The sequence below is a fragment of the Solanum stenotomum genome, chromosome 10, assembly GCF_019186545.1.
Source record: "Solanum stenotomum isolate F172 chromosome 10, ASM1918654v1, whole genome shotgun sequence".
Classification (NCBI taxonomy): Eukaryota; Viridiplantae; Streptophyta; class Magnoliopsida; order Solanales; family Solanaceae; genus Solanum; species Solanum stenotomum.
In genome coordinates this window covers 5,331,098-5,353,660 of record NC_064291.1, presented here as the reverse complement: position 1 = coordinate 5,353,660, position 22,563 = coordinate 5,331,098, and the positions used below count along the sequence as shown (strand labels likewise).

Below are 22,563 nucleotides of genomic sequence, written 5' to 3'. Positions count from 1 at the left end.
TATTTTTATTTTGCTATGGGAAAGTGAATTGTGTAATTTAGCTTGATCTCTTATTTCCATACAAAAGATTATTTATATTTTTTTTTATTTAGCTATCTGATAGTCAAAATTTACTTACAATTGATATAAATAACTAAATTAGCTAGGTATATAAGTTGTATATAATATATAATCTTTCCTTCACTATTCAATTTATATTTATTGATTTTTAAGTTCTATGGTAAATTATACATCACATAGGGTAAATTTCACATATGGTAATCGAACTCTACCTATTATAATAGTAAAGCCACAAAACATATTTTTGTCACGTGAAACATATGTGGATTGTTTGAAGCCATATTTGAAACTCTAAGAAGTAATTTTGATCTACATACAATATCGTTTTTATATACACAATATAATTTTCTACAAAGAATATTCAATATATAATTTTTTGATAAAAATTATTCAAATGACCACCTTTCAATATGTTCTGCTTATAAACAAGACAAGAAAGAATACATTCCATGCAGGATTTGAAGGTTTATTCAAAGATGATATGACTTTTTTGAGAAATATGGATGATAAAATGGATGCCTAATTTATGGTTCTCATTTTACTTTTTATGTATAAATGGATGCCTAATGGATGGTTCTCATTTTACTTTTTGCAATTTATTGCTTTTATCCCAAATTCAAGGTACTCATGCAAATTGTAATTTTTTTAATTTTCTGGTCTTGTATAGCTTGAAGGAAATGTATTAGGTATCTTTTATTCTTTTCTATTCGATGTTCAATATTCGATACGGAGCACCAATCAATTCAAAAACTATTAAAAATATGCAAAAGTTTCCTAATGAAAGTCCTGCTGGAAATTAGCTCGTTGTTAAGAGATTTTCGTTAATAGTAGAGCTTGCATTGTGTAAGACCTATTAAAAAGAAGAGCACTTCCACTTTGGAGGCTCGAATCGAAATAAAGATGAAAGGAACCTATTTACCCCGCCACATTCCTTTTAGTTGTTTACCCTAATTTTTCTATATATCATGTTCGAGGTTTTCTTCATCTCGAAAGAAAAGAAATACATTCACCATAATTAATTCTTTTATCCTAAAAAATAAATAAATTATTTGGCTAAAAAAATAAATTGGAGGTATAAAGTAAGTTGGTCCTTCCTTCTCATTAGCATTAAGGAGGCTAGAGAGTTTTGTTTAGGAGAAGAATTTTCGAGACACCAATTCTGCCTTACCACTTGATAACCTCTTTAAGAGTGCATTTTGTAAGGTTATTCTTTTGATATTTTATATTGTTTTAAAAATATATATATAGTTAATTGTTCATCTTCAATTATCATGAAGATAAGCTAAATGATTGAACCACATTAAATTATTATGTATCTTTTGATATTTTTTCATTATTTTTTGACTTATCATCATTTACGATTTATTTTGAAAAGTTTCTTTTAACACTTGATTATTTCGATTCGAACATTTGTGATTTGGCTATCTGAAAGCATAAGAATAATTGACATTTCTGGATGATTGTAACATGAAAGCAATTCCAAGTTGGAGACATTGACTTCATATTTCCTATTCCATAGTCTCCAATATCTTCCTTTTGACGGCATATATTCTTATTTCTATTACTCATATAAGCAAATAATTCTAGGTGAGATCTCTAGGTTCTTCATATTATTACTTTTGTTATTTTTACTATTTTACTGCATTTCTTTCAAGCCTAGATCTACAAAATGATTTTCTACAGAGGGTCTATCGGAAACAACATCCCTATCCTACAAAGATAGAGATAAAGTTTGCGTACTCTCCATTCTTTCCCTACAACAAATAAATGATTTTACGGTTGTAATTATGTTATATTATATTTAGCGGTAATTATAACTATACGTTTTTTATAACCAACACTTTAGGCTTTAGTATCTTTAGATGCAATTACATTAATTTAATTGCCACTAAATATTTTTGCAGCAATAAAATGACTTTGAATGCAATGACATTAACTCAATTGCCGATAAAAGAAAAATCTATTGCTACTAAATGTCTCTTTTGTTGTAATGTCTCTCCAAATCCCATTTATGGAACTATTTACTGAATAGGTTGTTACTTAATCAACATACTCCATATATTGATGTATCAGATCGGCTAATGCTTTCAGGACTTGATAATTGATATATATTCTTATGATATTATATATATATATGGAGAATCGATAATCTAATTCATGTAGATGTATATTTACTGGGTTACCCACCTAAACTAGAAGCAAAATTGGAAAGGAGTACATATTCTTTGATGCCTTTCTCATGAAATTGGAAACTACTTGTGTGCAACCAATTTGGTGAACAATTTTTATTCCCAGGCAATGGCACATTATAAAAAGCAATAGCACCTGGTTCCTCAATAAACAACAACACTAATAAAGAATAAGGAAAATTATTGAAAAAATGAAAATGTAAAATTAAAAGAATGGAATTCCTAGGAATATGAATAAATAACTTTTATAAAATGTAATTATGTGGGATGGATATGATCCCTTCACTTTTAATTTGCATAAAGTCTCAAATTCGAGTCTCGAATAAAATTATCCTAGTCGTTAATGCTAATAAAATGTGATAATACCAATTACTCTTGTTTCAAAGTCAAAAGCAGACTTTCTAGATATTTCAGAAGGATACAACAACATAAATCCTAATAGTGATATCTTCTCTCTGTACGTAGTCTTATTTTTTTCTTATAAAGATCTAGATTATTTTTGATAAATCCTCGACTCAAGATATTTTCAAGAGATGATTTTTATACTTTTTAAATAAATTATAAATCCCATATTTTAAGAAGATAACGTGATAAAATATATAATTTTCTTTTTACGCTGATAATATATATATAATTAATATTTTTTCTCTATATATATATATATCTAAGGAGCCTTTACAACACGAAAAAAATTATAAAATGGGGTGTGCTTTAAGGAAACAAGAAAGAATATATGAAGATCAAGCTTTACTAGCAGCTCAAACACATTGTAATTTTCTCCTTCTTCTTCTTTTTTTTTTTAATTTTTTTTTTTATTATTTAACATAGATTATTTTTATGTCATTAAAAAATAATTATTTTCTAATTTGCAGTTTCTTTGGAAGATGTGAAGTCATTAACTGAACTCTTCAAAAAATTAAGTCGTTCAATTTGCAATGATGGCTTTATTAGCAGGAGTAATTCTAATTTCTTTCTTATAAAATTTTTCCTTAGTTATATATTTAATGGCTTTCATATTTGTGTAATATTTAGTAAATTCCCTAATTAAAAGTTTAATTCCCAATTATTATTATTTTTTTAAAATTTTTTTGTTAACAATTAATATTATTTTTGTTACAGGAAGAGTTCCAGCTTGGATTATTCAGAGACAACAGGAAACATTCTTTGTTTTCAGACAGGGTGAGCCAACTTCTACATAGCTCATTTTATTACGGTACAGAGACGAATTCAGAATTTTAAGGTAGTGAATTCAGAATGAATATGATCTTGGTATATGACATGTTTTACTTTTTGTTGTTGTTGTTGTTTATATATAAATAATTCGAATGAAAAGTAATAGGTTCGGTTGAATATGGAGAACTTGTTTTACATCTGACTCTATATTGTAACGACACTCATTCTTCAATTTTCTATTTCTTTTCTAGGACTATAGTTTAGCGAGAAAATATTATTGTACAATAAAGGTGAATCCAGAATTTAGAGTTAGTATATAACATATTTTAACTTTTTTTTTCATGTATGTAGTATAGTGTCGGTGGATTCAGGTTAATTAATGTGATCTTATTATCCAACACATTATATTTTTTGTCATACATATATATATAACTCGAATTTTTAAAAGTAATGAATTTAGTTAAATTAGTAGAGCTCATATATTACGTGTAGATGTTCAACTTGTTTGACTCCAACAAGGATGGGCTAATTGATGTTGGGGAATTTATCCGTACACTAAGCATCTTTCATCCTGATGCTTCTCAAACAGAAAAAATTGTTGATGAGGAAAATATTTTTCGAAAAACATTATTCTCTAATGTTTGATGTTAGAAAGATATTTTTTCACAAAAAAATATCTTTTTTATTTTTGAACGGAAGTCATTTTTCTTGATAATACGTTGTTTTTACTAACACTTTCATATTATTATTGATTTTTAAAAATACTTAAAAGTTTCATCAAACACTATCTATAACAAACACTTTTTCAAAAAATATTTTTTACTCTCCTTAACGAAATACTGAAAAACCAAAAAAAAAAAAGTCATATTTTTCAAATTATTTTGAAAAATAACTTTCGTCATACCATGCCATTGAGATTATGGTTTCTGATTTTGCAGTTGCATTTAAACTATATGATATATGGCAAACAGGCTTTATTGGACGTGAAGAGGTAAAGTAATATTCATTTATTCTACAATATGACATTTATTAGAAGCTAGATAAGCCTTAATTTATTCCACTAAGATAATTTTATGATTTTTTTTCTTGAATTTAATTTGAATTTAGGTGAAGGAGCTTATTTTTGGGCTATTATATGAGTCAGAATTGATACTCACTGATGATATAGTGGACGTAATTATCAACAAGGTATGCAATAAAATTCGTTGCTAATCTATCGCAATTTGCAACATAAGCTGAAGCTAACAATTTATTTTTTGATAATCCGTTGTTAAATAATATTAGAAAGGGATTTTTTCTATTTTGGCAATACAAGTTGTTTGTCACTAATCATTCCTATTTCTTTTGTACTACCAATTAGTAAAACAATTTACCCGCATCGGATGTTTACATTAAAATTTGTGAATACAAGTCATCTCTTTTAATTTATACACATAAAAAAGTTTGGAGTCAAAAGGGCAAAACAATTAAGCAATTTTTTTTAAAAAGGCAACAAAGATTGAAGATCAAACCAAAAGAATAACATTTGAATGGAAGGATGAATACCGTTAAATCGTTGGTTAGAAGGCGCATGTTAACATGCTCCTTGTAAGGCGCACACTGACATGCGCCTTGTAAGGTGCACGCTGACATGTGCCTTGTAAGGTGCACGCTGACATGTGCCTTACAAAACAATTGTGTAAATGATGGCGAAGGAATATTAATATTTTTTAAACGTTTTTTTTTTAAATATTGTAAGGCGAATGCTGACATGAGCCTTACAAGGCGCATGTCAGCTCAAGCCTTACAAGGAGCATGTCAGTGTGCGTCTTCCAAAGAACAATCTAATGACATCCATCTTTCCATCCAAATATTGCCTTTTTGGTTTGATACTCAATTTTTGTTGTCATTTTGAAAATTTTGCTCAATTTTTTGGCCTTTTTGGCTCCGAAACATTTGATGTAGGTGACATGTATTTTATATATAAATATTAAGTTGTTTAGTTTGATATAAACACCTAGGGCGAATAAATAATTATGTGTTATTTTAATAATTACATGCAACTTACACAAAATATTGTCATTAACATATAGTTATACTCTTAACTAACCCATATTTAGTGCTAATTATTTTTTTTTTGTGGATGAAGACAATTGAAGAATCACATTCTAAAGGGGATGGAAAGATAGATATAGAAGAGTGGATCAATTTTGTAGCTCATAATCCATCTTTGTTGAAAAATATGACAATTCCATATCTCAAGTAATTCTCTAATCATCCACTATATTTGCTTTACCCGTTACTCCCATTGTAACTAATTACTTGCCCTTTTTTTTAGTTGTCTCTAATTACTTATCCATTTTGATTCTTCGGACAATTTTTTTTTACATATTATACCTTCAATCAATTACTTTGAAAAAGGTAGAACTTCTTGAAAATCTTAAATTTTTAATTCATCTACTTCATAATTAATAGGGGTAGAATGATAAACTCACTATGTCAATAATTATTTTCTTAATAGGTGTGTCAATTCAAAAGTGGACAAATAATTAGGGACATAGGGAGTATAATAGTAAAGTTACAAAAATATATTTATCATCACATTAAAGTAAGTAAACTTAGCTATTATAACAATTAAAAGTCATAATATTTTTTCATGTTAAAAGTATTAGAACTATGTTTGAATTGCTTAGAAAATACAAATGATCGAAAAGTCAAATTTTTCAGTATGGGGTGACTACATGTTACACACCATTCGGTCACCATGCATGTTAGTATTCTGTCACTTTTATCATATGATTGAAAAATAATTGTTATCGTAAAGTTTTAAATTGTCTTAGAATTTTACCTATGAAATTTGAAACTTGATGAAGCACTTATTTTTTTTAAAAAAGATAAAAAAGGAGTGAGTGGCCACTTTTAGTTGGTTTATAATATATAATTTCTGGTCATTTTAGAGAATTCACAAGATAAGTCTTTTTTTTTTTTTTTGCAAAGATATCACAGTTGTATTTCCTATTTTGTGGTGAATACACAAAAGAATGACGAGATTTACAAGGATTTCTGAGTTATAAAAGCGGTGACGTGGTGAGTATCCTTTGAGAATATAGTTGTTTTGTATGGAGCGCATGTAGTGGCTTTATTGCATTTCCTCAAATAATTTATGTTGTTCAGACTCTTTAAAAATATTGTTATTTTCAATTATTTTGAAAATTCTGACACACACCTATCAACATTTTCAAAAAGTCCAGGCAACATACCATATAATATAGTAATATACCAATAATATCTTTTTAAGAAAATTTATTCTCGTGCATCAAATTTTTTATTTTTAATTCTTTTCATTTTTTATTTCATATATATAGGTGTTTGGAGAGTGAAGTTAATATCAATCCCCAACAGCTAGAGGAAATTTTTTCAGAGGTAAGGAAATACATATATAGGCCTTAATTGAACAAATGAGAAGTATTTCTTGTGGAGTAAATTGGAAATCAACTCTTCCTAGTGTATTTTGTTGGGTTTTAAAAGGTGTGAAAATGAAGAGTTGCGACTTTATGAAGAGTTGTGACTTTTATGAAAAGTTGTGACTTTTATGAAGAGTTGTGACTTTTATGAAAGGTTATGAGTTTTATAAAAGGTTGTGACCTTTCTGAAAGATTGTTACTTTTTCAAAGGTTTGGGACCTTTCCGATAAGGCACAACAAGAACATTTTCACACTACCCTTTGTTTTCTATAAATTGAGAAATTTCCTCTCATTTTAGTTGCATGAATTTTTCTGGACTTCTTCTACTACTACTATTAAATCTAGTATTCTAAGTGTACTTTACTGCCGTTGAGTGGTTCGTTGACACCGTGGTTTTAGGTACCGATGCACTGGTGAGTAAGATCGTTCTATCCTGAGAGGATATATTCCATTAACCTCGGGTACTTGAGAGGAATAATTTTCTTAAGGGGACACTATGCATTCAGTGGGCTCGATTTTCTTTCTTTGAGAAAAATATTTTTATATTGTTTCTAATCTGTTTCTGGTTCTATTTTCTCTACTAGTTTTAATTTTCTAGTTTTGAAAATACTCTTTAAACTTTATTGTTTCTTACCAAGTTCTTTAAAGTTTTGTTCTAAGTATCTTAGGAATACAAGATGAACAACAATCTTAAGGAAAATACTATACTATTGGTATTTCTTGTATTCTACTGATTGAGGGAAACAAATCATTGAAGTAGAAGATTACTGTACTACTTCTTCAGAATTCAGTGCCTTGTTTAACAAGGTCGACGTGAGAATTTACTAGGAAAATTGGTGGTATTCCGATTAAAGATTACACCAGGTAACCTTCTTATTATTTATCTAAGGAGGAAAAGAGTTTCTAAAAGTTAATTCTTTTGATTTTTTATCATGTGTATCTTGCGAAAAAAGATCTGCAAACCATATGTTATGGAATGAATTTTCCTTGGCAAATAGTGTTGCCTTTAAAATTCTTTAGTTTATAGAATGAGAGATGCACATTTTTGTTTGATAAAATAGTATGTCAAAATGTTATAGTTGGAAGGCTATTTGAAAAGAAAAGCATTTCTATGTGATATAATCTAAGAATATGTTTTATTCTGTTTGGAGAAAAAAAACGTTTTGTAGTTTTATACTCCGTGTGAAATTTGAGTGTGTCTGATTGTTGTAGACTAATTTTTTTTGTAGTTTTCTACTCTGAATAAATTGGACTATGCAATCGATTTGACGAATATGAAAACTTCACCTAATAAGTTAGTTTTGTACTTTTGATTTTCTACAAACTTCATTGTTAAAAAAAAAATTGTACAAAAGTTTTTGTATTTATTATTAGTATTCTAAATACTAAGTGGTATATCTAATTGTGATGAATAAAGACCAGTGACTTAAAGTTTGTGATGTTGTGCCTACAATAGGTGCCTCTATGGAATGAATTTTGACGTTGTGTAAAGATTGTCAAAGGGATTTGAAGCACTAAAATTATTTTGTAGAATAATGTTTTCAAAAGAGGTTTCATATTGACGATGACATTTTGATAGTATGGAAAAAAGAATAGGTGGAAAAACTATTTTCAAAAACTTGAAAAATATTTTTGAGATCATATGTAAAATTTGGGGGTTCTTTGCTTATGATAAAGATAAAATTAGACTTGGTGTCTAATTTAATTTTGGAGCAAATGATATGAAATTCAATGATACTTTTGTATTATGTTAGACCCACAAAATTCTTCAAGTATATTTGATATTGTGGTTGTTGAGTTTCTCTTTTACTAGTATATGGTGTGACTAGTATGAAACTACCAAATTATATATATACTTGTTCAAAATAATTGTGTTCTTTTATGAAAATGTGTCACTTAAAATATTGTGATTTTTCATGAAAATATATGTCTATTAAAAAAAAAATATTTGTATAGACATGAATATTTGTGAATAGTCATTTGTCATGTTTTGTAAAAGAAGCATTTGGACTATATTGTCTTTATTGGACCCGATGAAACTTTGTTCATGGGTAGTTCTATAACAATCAAATTGAAAGTTATGGAAAGGTCCTTTCGAAAAGGACATTTGACAAGGTGATGAATCTAAACAATGTTTGTATCACACAAAATTGTAAGAAATAGGAACAAATATTTGTGAGAAAAAGCTAGCTGGCGGAGAGCCTTTCAAACTCAATATTTTTATTTGTTCTTACTTGCTTGAGTCAAACTATTTGTGACATGAACACTTGGGACATGTCAATTACAAAATCTTGTAAGGAAAATTAATCAACTTAGAAGTTTCGTCTAACTTTAAGTGTAATAAATTAAAATGTCAAGTTTGTGTGAAATCTAAGTATGTTTGGCATTCTTATAAATCTGTTGAAAGGAATTCTAATCCCTTAGAGTTGATTTACACTGACATTTGTGATATGAAGTCAACATCATCTGTATCTCATAACTTTCATTGGCAATTGCATTAGAAACGACTATGTCTATTTGCTGAATGGTAAGGATGAAACAATAGAAATGTCTATACAATATAATATTGAAGTTGAAAATCAGTTGGGAAAACGATAAGAAGTGATAGGGATGGAGAATATAAATCTCCTTTTGCAGAAATATGTTTGGAAAGTGGATTTATCCATCAAATTACTGCCCTATTCACCTCAATCTAATGGAATTGCAGAATGAAAAAAAAATCAAACTTTGGAGAAAATGATGGCTACATTACTTATAAGTTCAGGTTTACCACAAAACTTATGTGGAGAAACTATCCTTACAGCAAAAGAGAACAACAAAAAGTTGTATTTTCATAAAGAAAGCAATAAAAAATTTTGTTTGTTCAGAACACAATCTATTCCATATGAGAAATGGAAAGGAAGGAAATCCAACTTGAAATATTTCAAAGTGTGGAGTGTCTAGCCAAAGTCCAAGTTCCTATTCCTAAAAGGATTAAAATAGGACCTATGATTGTGGACTGTAAAATTAGACTTGAGTAGTCTAGTGAAGGGTCTAAAAGACCTTGGAAAAAAAAAGGATAACGTACTTAATAAAGAGATTCAAAGGCGTAGTAAATGTCGAAGGACATCTACTTCCTTCGAATATGATTTTGTAACATTTCTTGTGTCTTTTGTAAACTCATCCTTTTGGAAAGATGGTGTCAATAGTGAGATTGATTCAATTTTAAGCAACCATATTGGAAGTTAATTGATTGTCTTCTAGAAAATAAACCTTTGAGTTCAGAGTGAATCTTCAGAAGGAAAATTAAAGTCGATGGAACTATTGACAAATACAAAGCAAGACTTTTTGTCAAAGGTTGTTGACAAAAATAAGGTTTTGATTTTGTCGACACATACTCGCCAGTAACTAGAATTACATCAATTTAGATGTTAATTGCATTAGCTGCGGTATATGACCTCCAAATTCATCAAATGAATGTGCAAATAATTTTCATAAATAGAGAATTGGAGGAAAAAATTTACATGAAACAGCCCGAGGGTTTTGTGGTTTCTAGTAAAGAAAAGAAAGTGTGCGAACTTGTTAAGTCACTTTATAGACTAAAACAAACACCCAAACAATGACATAAGAAATTTGACCAAATCATGTTGGCAAATGAATTTAAGAATGATGGAAGTGATAAATATGTTTACATTAAAATCACACGGTCATTATTTGTTTGCATATTGATGACATGTTGATAATCAGTATAGACACTAATGACATAAATGCTACTAAACGTATGCTAGAAAGCAAGTTTGATATGAAAGATCTTGGAGTTGCTGATGCGATTTTAGGTATAAGAATCCTTAGAACTCCATAATGTTTAGCATTGTCACAATCTCATTCCATCGAAAAGGTACTTGACTAGTTCAAATATTTAGATTTCAATATTGTCAAGACTCAAATAAAAGTGAGCTTTGCATTTCAAATGAGTGAAGGCGAAAGTGACTCACAATTGGATTGTACTAAAGTATTGGGAAGTATGATGTATATCAAGAAATGTACGCGATCAGATATAGTATGTGTTGAGTTGATTCACGAGTAATTCCAATCAAACTCATTGGATGGCAATGAAAAGTGTTTTGGGGTATTTAAAACATACTCAAAACTATGTCTTGCATTATAACAATATCCAGCAGTATTGAAAGAATATAGTGATGCAAATTGGATCACCGGGATCAAATGAAGTAAAATTCACGAGTGGATATGTATTTACTCTTGATGGAGGAGCAGTCTCTTGGAAATCTTCCAAAAAGACATGTATTGTTATCTCTACAATAATCTTTGAGCTAGGTGCACTAGATAAGGCCGGTGAATAAGTTGAAAGACTCTGGAATTTCTTGATAGATATTCTTTTTTTGGCTCAAACCACTGGCATTAGTGTGGAGTCCGGAGCCTAAAGGGCAAAAAACATTGACAAACATTCCAAGAGGGAACATCAAATTTTTTTCTAACCAAAAAGGCAAAATCGCTACTGATTTTGTTTGACGCCGTTAACAGATTAAAATCGTTGCCCTATCAGCAATTTTGTCCAACTTTTTTTTTTCAGAAAATCAATGCCCGTGCAGTGTTTTTGTGATTTTTTTTTAAAAAAAATTAAAATTGTTGCTGTGGTAGAGTTTTTATAAAAAGAAAATTAATTTTATTTTTTTGGAAATAGCTGTTATTGCAGCATTATTATAAATTTTATGGAATTTCTTTTTCCTTTAGAAATCACTGCCTTGGCAGCGATTTTGGTGGAACTATTCTTTTTTTTAAAAAAAAAAGGCAGCAATTTTGGTGGAAATTTTTTTTCATATGATTTTTTAAAAAAAAAAAAATTCTGTCAACTAGTCAACATCTAATTATAAAAAAAATCAAAATCAAAATTGCAGCCTGGTGGATTTTTTTTTTTTGTCAACTAGTCACGTTAAAGAAATTTCAAAAAAAAATAAATTCCACCAAGGCAACAATTTAAAAAAACAAAAATAATTTACAATTAGATGTTGATAGAAATTTTAAAAAAAAAAGATTCCGCCAAAATCGCTGCCTTTTTAAAATATATATATATATATATATATTTCCACAAAAATCGCTGTCAAGGCAGCGATTTCTTAAAAAGAAAAAAAAATCCACAAAATTTATAATAACCCTGCAACAACAGCTATTTAAAAAAAATTAACAAAAATCGCTGTCCAGGCAACGATTTTCAAAAAAATAAAATAAATTTCTTTTTATATAAATGCTGCCACATCAGCGATTTTAATTTTTTTTTAAAAAATCAAATCGCAAAAACGCTGCACGAGCAACAATTTTTTGAAGAAAAAAAAATAGTTGGACAAAATCGCTAATAGGACATCGATTTTGATCTGTTAACAACGTCAAACAAAATCGCTACGTCCGTAGCGATTTTGCCCTTTTGGTTAGAAAAAAAATTGATGTGCTCTTTTGGAATTTTTGTCAATTTTTTTTGCCCTTTAGGCTCCGGACTCCATCAGTATACATACACTTTGAAAGTCAAGACGCAATAGGTAGGGCATGAAGCATGATGTATAACGGAAATTTTCGTCATATAAAACATAGACATAATACCATTAGAAAACAACTACTCACTAATGGAATTATCACAATTGACTATGTAAAATCAAAGGATAATGTGCCTGATCCACTTACAAAAAGGCCTAACTAGAGAGAAAGTTGAAAGATCATCTAAGGGAATGGATTTATGGCTTAGGACAAGTCATCATGGCGGTAACTCTATCTAGCATACTAGAGATCCCAAGAGCTAGATTTAAGGAGAAAACAAAGTTGTGACTGACGGTTCGACATTGTCAACCAACTCAATCCATTCTCATGATGAAGATAATGCTCGGGAACAATGATACAATATTAAGGCTTGTTAATAAGTTAATAAAGCTTAATGTTTTTAATGATTTGCTAAGTTTGGCAGATTTGACCAAATAGTGTATTTACGCGATAACACGGTTAGAAATCTCCTATGTAAGTGTGAAGTGTAAGCCGCTTCAAAAAGGATGATTGTCAAAAGTCCATCTCTCTATACACTCATGAAACCAGGAGGTGTTCATGGCTAAAACGAACACAACCGTAAGAACCATAAATGGTAAAGGGTTAATTGCGTGACATATGGTTGTCTTTGTATACACCAAAGCTCGATGGTTCAAAGATATTGCATCTACCGATTGACCGAGTCTATCCGACATATGTTTACTATGAAAAGTCCAAGGGGAAACCTACTTATCCAGATGCAATTTATTTTTGCTTGTAAAGTACACATACTTGTCCGTTTCTTTGTCTTGGAGTCATTCCCCATTCATGCGGGGGATTGTTGGGTTTTAAAAGGTGTGAATGGAAAATGAAGAGTTGCGACTTTTACGAAGAGTTGTGACTTTTATGAAAAGTTGTGACTTTTATGAAGAGTTGTGACTTTTATGAAATCGACTTTTATGAAAGGTTGTGACCTTTTCGAAAAATTGTGACTTTTCCAAAAGTTTGTGACCTTGCCGATAAGGCACATTAAGAACCTTTTCACACTACCCTTGTTTTTTATAAATTGAGGAATTTCCTCTCATTTTAGTTGAATGAATTTTTCTGGACTTCTTATACTACTGGTATTAAATCTAGTATTCTAAGTGTACTTTACTGCCGTTGAGTGGTTCGTTGACACCATGATTTTAGGTATCGATACACCCGTGAGTAAGATCGTTCTATCCTAAGAGGATATATTCCATTAACCTCGGGTACTTGAGGGGAATAATTTTCTTAAGGGGACACTGTGCATTTAGTGGGCTCGATTTTCGTTCTTTGAGAAAAATATTTTTATATTGTTTCTAATCTGGTTCTGGTTCTATTTTCTCTACTAGTTTTAATTTTCTAGTTTTGAAAATTCTCTTTAAACTTTGTTGTTTCTTATCAAGTTCTTTAAAGTTTTGTTCTAAATATCTTAGGAATATAAGATGAACAATATATTTAAATTACCCAATGAAAACAAAAATAAAATACTTGCATTTGAATTGTGTAATTTAGCTTGATCTCTTATTTCCATACAAAAAATTGTCTATATCTTTTTTATTTAACTATCTGATATTTAAAATTTACTTACAATCGATATAAATGACTAATTTAGCTAGGTAGTCGTATATAGTATAGTTGAGGGATGTCGACCGACACCTCTTCGTCAAAAAATTACACTGTATAGCTAAAGTAAAAATACTTTTTATCTATATATATTACATATTGACACTCCTTGACTTGTACGCGATTTTACTTTTTTATATTTCGACACCCTTTAGTCAAAGTTCTGGCTCCGCCATTATATATAATCTTTCCTTCACTATTCAATTTATGTTTCTTGATTTTTAAGTCCTCTGGTAAATTATACATCACATAGGGTAAATTTCACATATGGTAATCGAACTCTACCTATTATAATAGTAAAGCCACAAAATATATTTTTGTCACGTGAAACATGTGTGGATTGTTTGAAGCCATATTTGAAACTCTAAGAAGTAATTTTGACCTACATACAATATCGTTTCTATATACACGATATAATTTTCGACAAAGAATATTCAATATATAATTTTTTGATAAAAATTATTCAAATGACCACCATTCAATATGTTCTGCTTATAAACAAGACAAGAAAGAATACATTCCATGCATGATTTGAAGGTTTATGCAAATATGATATGACTTTTTTGAGATACATGGATGATAAAATGGATGCCTACTTTATGGTTCTCATTTTACTCTTTATGTATAAATGGATGCCTAATTTATGGTTCTCATTTTACTTTTTGCAATTAATTGCTTTTATCCCAAATTCAAGGTACTCATGCAAATTGTAATTCTTTTAATCTTCTGGTCTTGTATAGCTTGAAGGAAATGTTATTAGCTATCTTTTATTCTTTTCTATCCGAGGTTCAATATTCGATTCGGAGCATCAATCAATTCAAAAATTATTAAAAATATGTAAAAGTTTCCTAATAAAAGTCCCGTTGGAAATTAGCTCGTTGTTAAGAGATTTTCGTTAGTAGTAGAGTTTGCATTACGTAAGACCTATTAAAAAGAAGAGCACTTCCACTTTCGAGGCTCGAATCTAATTAAGGGTGAAAGGAACCTATTTACCCCATCGCATCCCTTTTAGGTGTTTACCCTATTTTTTCATGTTTGAGGTTTTCTTTATCTTGAAAGAAAAGAAATACATTCACCACAATTAATTCTTTTATCCTAAAAAGAAAATATAAATATTTTTTATTTGGCTAAAAAAATAAATTGGAGGAATAAAGTAAGTTGGTCCTTCCTTCTCATTAGCATTAAGGAGGTTAGAGAGTTGGAGTTTTGTTTAGGAGAAGAATATTTGAGACACCAATGCTGCCTTGCCACTTGTGATAACCTCTTTAAGAGTGCATTTTATAAAGTTATTCTTTCGATATTTTATACTTTTAAAAAAAAAAAAATATATATATATATATATATATATATAATGGTTCATCTTCACTTATGAATATAAGTTAATTGATTGAACCATATTAAATTATTATGTATCTTTTGATATTTTTTCCATTATATGTTGACTTATCATGCATCATTCACGATTTATTTTGATAGTTTCTTTTAACACTTGATTATTTCGATCCGAACATTTGTGATTAGCTATCTGAAAGCATAAGAATAATTGACATTTCCGGATGATTGTAACATGAAAGCAATTCCAAAGTGGAGAACAGTCCCTTCATATTTCCTATTCCATGGTCTCCAATATCTTCCTTTTGACAGCATATATTCTTATTTCTATTACTCATATAAGCAAATAATTCTAGGTGAGAACCCTCTCTCTACGACAAATAAAGGATTTTACGGCTATAATTATCGCTATATTATATTTAGCAGCAATTATAAATACTATAAGTTTTTATAACCAACACTTTATATAAATGTCGCTAAAGGCTTTAGCATCTTTAGATGCAATTAGATTAACTTTGTTAGGATCGAAAATAATCAGGTGTAATGCAGAAGCTAGCAAAGTAAACCTCGAAAAACCATGAGTAAGAAGACAAACGAGAAATATATCAAAAGACACAAAGATTTAACGTGGCCCGGTCAATCGATCTACATCCACAAAGGAGATGAGCAATTCACTATATAAACATGAGAGTACAAAATATAGAGAGAAATAACATCAACCAATTCACTCGAAATACATGGGAGATTCACACAAGTGATAACGTATCAAGCTTGTGTCCCACAAATTCTCCCCCTAACCAAAACTCTCAAAGCCCCTAGGACTACATTGTGAATGTTGATTAAGTTAGAAGGAACATGCCTCTATTTATAGAGTCCTAAACCTTTTCCTACAAGAAAAAGACTAGTCACTCCAAAATCTTTTCATAAAAGGAAAACATATTTATGGTAAGAAACTCAGGACAAATAATACCCAACAAATCTCCCCCTTGGCCTGAATTTCTAACAAAATAAATTTGTCCACCTTCTTCACATAATCTTCAACAGCTTGCTTCTCCTCTCCATAAGCTCTTCCATCAAATCTATGTCTCGACACAAAGAACCTCTCTGAAACAATTTCTCCAACAAAATCTTCATTACTGTCAAAAAGGTTGCAGCTAGAACTACACCCGCCAATATGAACACCTGTCTCTAACTTGACTCCATCATTGAACCATTGGACCTGGCTCCATCATTGAACCATCCAACCTGACTATATAACAAACTTAATTATCACTAAATATTTTTTGGAGCAATAAAGCGACTATGAATGTGATGACATTAACTCAATGACCGCTAAAAGGAAAATATATTGCTACTAAACGTCTCTTTTGTTGTAGTGTCTCGTCAAATCTCATTTATGGAACTATATGTTAGGGTATATACTATTAATCATGTGTTTAGACATAGTATTCTAACAATTTTCAAGATTAAAAATCTAAGTGGGAGATTGTTAGGGTATATACTATTAACCATGCATTTAGATATAGTACATTATAACAATTGTGATGGTTAATAGTCTAAGTATCATTATTGTTGGGATATATACTATTAACCATGTGTCAAGAAATAATATTTATTATAGAATAAATATTTGCTCAATTTTAATAGATCATATATTCGTTTATGGGTCTATTTACTTATATAGTAGATGATTTAGTGTGTAGAGTTTTAGCTTATACACAGAGGATTAAATCATCGGTTCTTATAAGTATAAAGTTTTTTGTTCACAATCTAGGATGGAAATTGGACATGCCATCGGTACGATTGTAGCACAAGATTATAGGTAATTTATCTTGATTATGGGAACGGTATAGTTCCAACTTCTTGTGCTAGTGCATTTTGTATGTATTGAACGGGACCGAGTAGAGATAGTTGTTTTAGACTGACTGACAAAACATATTCTCTAAACTATTAAATGTACTTATATTCTTAATCCTGATATAACTATTATGATCTGTATATATTAATTATCGTTTTGATTTATTAAAAGGTGAGATTCTGAGATGGGTCAATATGCCTGGTAAGTTGGATGATAATAATATATATTGGTGAAATAATAAGTTAGTTGATGGAATCCATGTCTCGTTATAGAGATTGATTGATATGCCTTTTTGAGAAACTTATAAGTTTTCATCGTGTCAAACCTTGCAAGTGGATTTATGAATCCGACACATGAAATAAGTTAAGTAGTGCTCTAAAGGAAATTAATCATTAAGTTAAATTCGTCAGTAATTTAATTTATTGATTAGTATCTGAAATCTTAACATGGGGAATTACATAAGTGTTTAATGGGGAATTACGAAATATAAATAGAGGAGTGCAATTACGAATTTCTAGTGGAATGATTTGTAATTTATTATGGTAAGAATAATTCAAATTAATTATTTGGAATTATTTCCATAATAGGAAGCCTCAGTAATTAATTCTGTGGTCCCTCCAGTGCCCATATTTAACTAGAACTCAGAATCCTAATTCTAAAGGGAAAAGGGGAGAGGCGCTAGTTTTCTTATAAAAAGAAAACTAGCGTGTATTTTTCGGTCGAAGAAGAAAAATAGCGTGTGTTTGGTTCTCCTCTTTGGACCGTGAAGAAATCTCTATAATTAGGGATTCTTCTAGCCCTAGATTGATTAGTTTTCTATTCGATACTTGCCCACCCAAGTATTGAGAGAGTTCAGATGTGACCTTGGGATCACTGTAGAAGACCATAGCTATCTTGTAGATTCACTTGAAAAACTGTCTAAATTGGGGATTCACTTGAAGGTATGTGTTCACGCTTCAAGAGGTATTTATCGAATTAAATTTCAGTATGTTTATGTGTTCTAGCATGATTATGTGGTCTAGCATAAACAATATTGGTTATCTATTATTCATGTAAGCAGTAAGATTCTAATATGCTTCCGCTGTGCATATAGTTTTCCAACACTATATACTGAATATGTTGTTACTTAATCAACAAATATTTCATATATTGATGTACCAGATCGGCTAATGCTCTCAAAACTTGATTATTAATATATATTCTTATGGTACTATATATATATATAGAGAGAGAATCGATAAGCTAATTCATGTAGATGTATATTTACCAGGTTACCCACCTAAACTAGAAGCAAAATTGGAAACGAGTCCATGTTCTTTGATGCCTTTCTCATGAAATTGGAAACTACTTGTGTGCAACCAATTTGGTGAACAATTTTTATTCCCAGGCAATGGCACATTATAAAAGCAATAGGACCTGGTTCCCTCAATAAACAACAACACTAATAAAGAAAAAGGAAAATTATTGAAAAAATGAAAATGTAAAATTAAAAGAATGGAATTCCTAGGAATATGAATAAATAACTTTTATAAAATGTAATTATGTGGGATGGATATGATCCCTTCACTTTTAATCTGCATAAAGTCTCAAATTTGAGTCTCGAATAAAATTATCCTAGTCATTAATGCTAATAAAATGTGATAATACCAATTACTCTTGTTTCAAAGTCAAAAGCAGACTTTCTAGATATTTCAAAAGGATACAACACCATAAATCCTAATAGTGATATCTTCTCTCTGTACGTAGTCTTATTTTTATTTTATAAAGATCTAGATTATTTTTGATAAATTCTCGATTCAAGATATTTTCAAGAGATGATTCTTATACTTTTTAAATAAATTATAAATCTCATATTTTAAGAAGATAACGGGATGAAATATATAAAAAAAAATTTTACGCTGATGATATATATAATTAATATTTTATATATATATATATCTAAGGAGCCTTCACAACACAAAAAAAATTATAAAATGGGGTGTGCTTTAAGGAAACAAGAAAGAATATATGAAGATCAAGCTTTACTAGCAGCTCAAACACATTGTAATTTTCTCCTTCTTCTTCTTCTTTTTTAAAATTTTATTTTATTATTTAACATAGATTATTTTTATGTCATTAAAAAATAATTATTTTCTAATTTGCAGTTTCTTTGGAAGATGTGAAGTCATTAACTGAACTCTTCAAAAAATTAAGTTGTTCAATTTGCAATGATGGCTTTATTAGCAGAGTAATTCTAATTTCTTTCTTATAAAAGTTTTCCTTAGTTATATATTTAATGACTTTCATATTTATGTAATATTTAGTAAATTCCCTAATTAAAAGTCTAATTCCCAATTATTATTTTTTTAAAAAAATATTTTGTCAACAATTAATATTATTTTTGTTACAGGAAGAGTTCCAGCTTGGATTATTCAGAGATAACAGAAAACATTCTTTGTTTTCAGACAGGGTGAGCCAACTTCTACATAGCTAATTTTATTACGGTACAAAAACGAATTCAGAATTTTAAGCTAGTGAATTCAGAATGAATATGGTCTTGGTATTTGGCATGTTTTACTTTTTGTTGTTGTTGTTGTTTATATATAAATAATTCGAATGAAAAGTAATAGGTTCAATTGAATATGGAGAACCTGTCTTACATCTGACTCTATATTGTAACGATACTCATTCTTCAATTTTCTAATTCTTTTCTAGGCCTATAGTTTTGTGAGAAAACATTATTGTACAATAGAGGTGAATCCAAAATTTAAAGTTAGTAGGTTCAGATTAATAAGTATATATGTATTATATTACATATTTTGACTTTTTTTTTCACGTATGTAGTATAGAGTTGGTGGGTTCAGATTAATGAATGTTATCTTATTATCTAACACATTATAATTTTTTGCCATATATGTATATATAACTCAAATTTTTAAAAGTAATGAATTTAATTAAATTCGTAGAGCTCATGTATTACGTGTAGATGTTCAACTTGTTTGACTCCAACAAGGATGGGCTAATTGACGTTGGAGAATTTATCCGTACACTAAGTATCTTTCATCCTGATGCTTCACAAGCAGAAAAAATTGTTGGTAAGGAAATTATTTTTCGAAAAACGTTATTTTCTAATATTTGATTGTTAGAAAATATTTTTTGGGAAACCATTTTTCAAAAACATAATTTTCTTTATTTTTGGATGGAAGTCGTTTTTCTTAACAATATGCTGCTTTTACTAACACTTTCATATTATTATTGATCTTTAAAAGTACTCAAAAGTTTCATCAAACACTATCTGTAATAAACGCTTTTTTAAAAAATATTTTTTACTCTCCTTAACCGAAATACTGAAAAAACCAAAAAAAAAAGTCATATTTTTCAAATTATTTTTAAAAATAACTTTCGTCGTACCAATCAATTGAAATTATGGTTTCTGATATTGCAGTTGCATTTAACCTATGTGATATATGGCAAACAGGCTTTATTGGACGTGAAGAGGTATAGTAATATTCATTTATTCATACAATATGACATTTATTAGAAGCTAGATAAGCCTTAATTTATTTCACTAAGATAATTTTCTGATTTTTTTCTCTTGAATTTAGGTGAAGGAGCTTATTTTTGGGCTATTATATGAGTCAGAATTGATACTCACTGATGATATTGTTGACGTAATTATCAACAAGGTATGCAATAAAATTCGTTGCTAATCTATCGCAATTCGCAACATAAGCTGTAGCTAACAATTTTTTTTTGATAATTCGTTGTTAAATAATATAAAAGAGGGATTTTTGCTATTTTGGCAACACAAGTTGTTTGCCATTAATTATGTTATCTCCTATATTCAGGTCAGTAAAATAGAAATAGAAAAAGATGAAATTGAAAGATAGAAAATAAAAATTTGAGTCCATAGGATTCACTGTATATCTTTAAGAAATTTAATCCCTTCAAGTATCTGAGTTTGTAGATTAATTCCTCCCAAGATAAAACAGATTAACTATAAGGTGCATGTCAGCATGAGCCTTGTAAGACACATGTCAGTGTGCATCTTACAAGGCGCATGTCAACATACGCCTTACAAAGAGCATGTCAACGTGCGCCTTCCAACCAACGATTTCATGGCATCCATCCTTCAATCCAAATTTTGCCCTTTTGGTTTGATCCTCAAGTTTTGTTGCCCTTTTGGAAATTTTGCTCATTTTTTTTTAACCCTTTTGGCTCCAGAACATTTGATTTAGGTGACATATATTTTAACTACAAATATTAAGTTATTTAGTTTGATATAAACACCTAGCGCGAATAAGTAATTATGTATCATTTAATTACATGGAACTTACACAAAATATTGTCATTAACATATATTTATACTCTTAACTAACCCATATTTAGTGCTAATTAAATTTTTTTTTTGGATGAAGACAATTGAAGAGGCAGATTCTAAAGGGGATGGAAAGATAGATATAGAAGAGTGGAATAATTTTGTAGCTCATAATCCATCTTTGTTGAAAAATATGACAATTCCATATCTCAAGTAATTCTCTAATCCTCCACTATATATACTTTACCCGTTATTATAACAATAAAGTTAATATATATATATATCATCACATTAAAGTAAGTACATTTAGCTATTATAACAATTGAGTCATGAAATTATTGCGTTTGTCATGTTAAATTAATAGAACTATGTTTGAATTGCTCAGAGAAGTCAATTTTTCGGTGCAGGGTGATGACATGTATAATTACTATCGTGAAATTTTAAATTGTCTTAAAATTTTACTTATAAAATTTGAAACTTCCTATCAAAAAAACATGACCAAAAAGTAGCAAGTGAAAGCTACTTTTAATTGCTTTATTAAATTTATGATCATTTTACTGAATTTTGAATTTCATTATGTGTCAGGGATATCACAAGTACATTTCCTAATTTTGTGGTAAATACACAAAAGAATGATGAGATTTACAAGGATTTCTGAGTTATAAAAGTGGCAACATGGCTACTAACCCTTCAAGAATATAGTTGTTTTGGTAAGGGAGCATTTATCTTCAAAGCAAGACTTTTCAAATTAATTAGGCCTCATATAATAGGAATGTTGATTAAAATGACTCAAATGAAGGTGCAGAGAATCGAACCCTGTGCCTTTCGCAGGCGAAGCAGGGCTCCATCATTTCAAAAGTCCAAGCAACATAACTTCCTTCCTGCGACTCAATAATAGTTTCACCTTCTTTCAGCTGCAACTACTGGCGTGCCATCAAATAATGTGGGAAGAAAGTATGAAGACATACCCATCTTTTACGGCCAAATGTACTTGAGCCAAAAGAAGGAATCAATGCCTCCCCTTCATTAGGAATACAAAGCTTATCTAAACACAAC

The 22,563-nt window shown here is 29.6% G+C and overlaps 1 protein-coding gene across 4 annotated transcripts; it reads left to right on the top strand.

Moving 5' to 3' along the window:
• Nucleotides 1–2,894: 2,894 nt before the first annotated feature.
• Nucleotides 2,895–22,490, top strand: LOC125841322 (calcineurin B-like protein 4). Of its 4 annotated transcripts, none has more exons than XR_007443788.1 (10): nucleotides 18,901–18,948; nucleotides 19,154–19,253; nucleotides 19,355–19,437; nucleotides 19,600–19,659; nucleotides 20,176–20,284; nucleotides 20,635–20,687; nucleotides 20,795–20,875; nucleotides 21,608–21,720; nucleotides 22,093–22,217; nucleotides 22,313–22,490. XR_007443788.1 is itself a non-coding variant. In XM_049520432.1 (9 exons), the coding sequence occupies exons 2-9, from the start codon at nucleotides 19,184–19,186 to the stop codon at nucleotides 22,163–22,165; spliced, it is 642 nt and encodes a 213-aa protein (XP_049376389.1). In that variant the 5' UTR covers nucleotides 18,902–18,948; nucleotides 19,154–19,183; the 3' UTR covers nucleotides 22,166–22,490. The 4 variants fall into 4 exon arrangements, 2 of the variants coding, with proteins under 2 accessions (XP_049376391.1, XP_049376389.1); XR_007443787.1 differs by having other exon boundaries at nucleotides 22,307–22,490; XM_049520432.1 differs by having other exon boundaries at nucleotides 18,902–18,948; nucleotides 22,093–22,490.
• Nucleotides 22,491–22,563: the final 73 nt, after the last annotated feature.

Coding starts and splice junctions, on each gene's coding strand:
- LOC125841322 (XM_049520434.1), top strand. CDS start 2,949: ATGGGGTGTGCTTTAAGGAAACAAGAAAGAATATATGAAGATCAAGCT. Junction 19,438..19,599: donor ATGATGGCTTTATTAGCAGA/GTAATTCTAATT, acceptor TTTTTGTTACAG/GAAGAGTTCCAGCTTGGATT. Junction 19,660..20,175: donor ATTCTTTGTTTTCAGACAGG/GTGAGCCAACTT, acceptor TATTACGTGTAG/ATGTTCAACTTGTTTGACTC.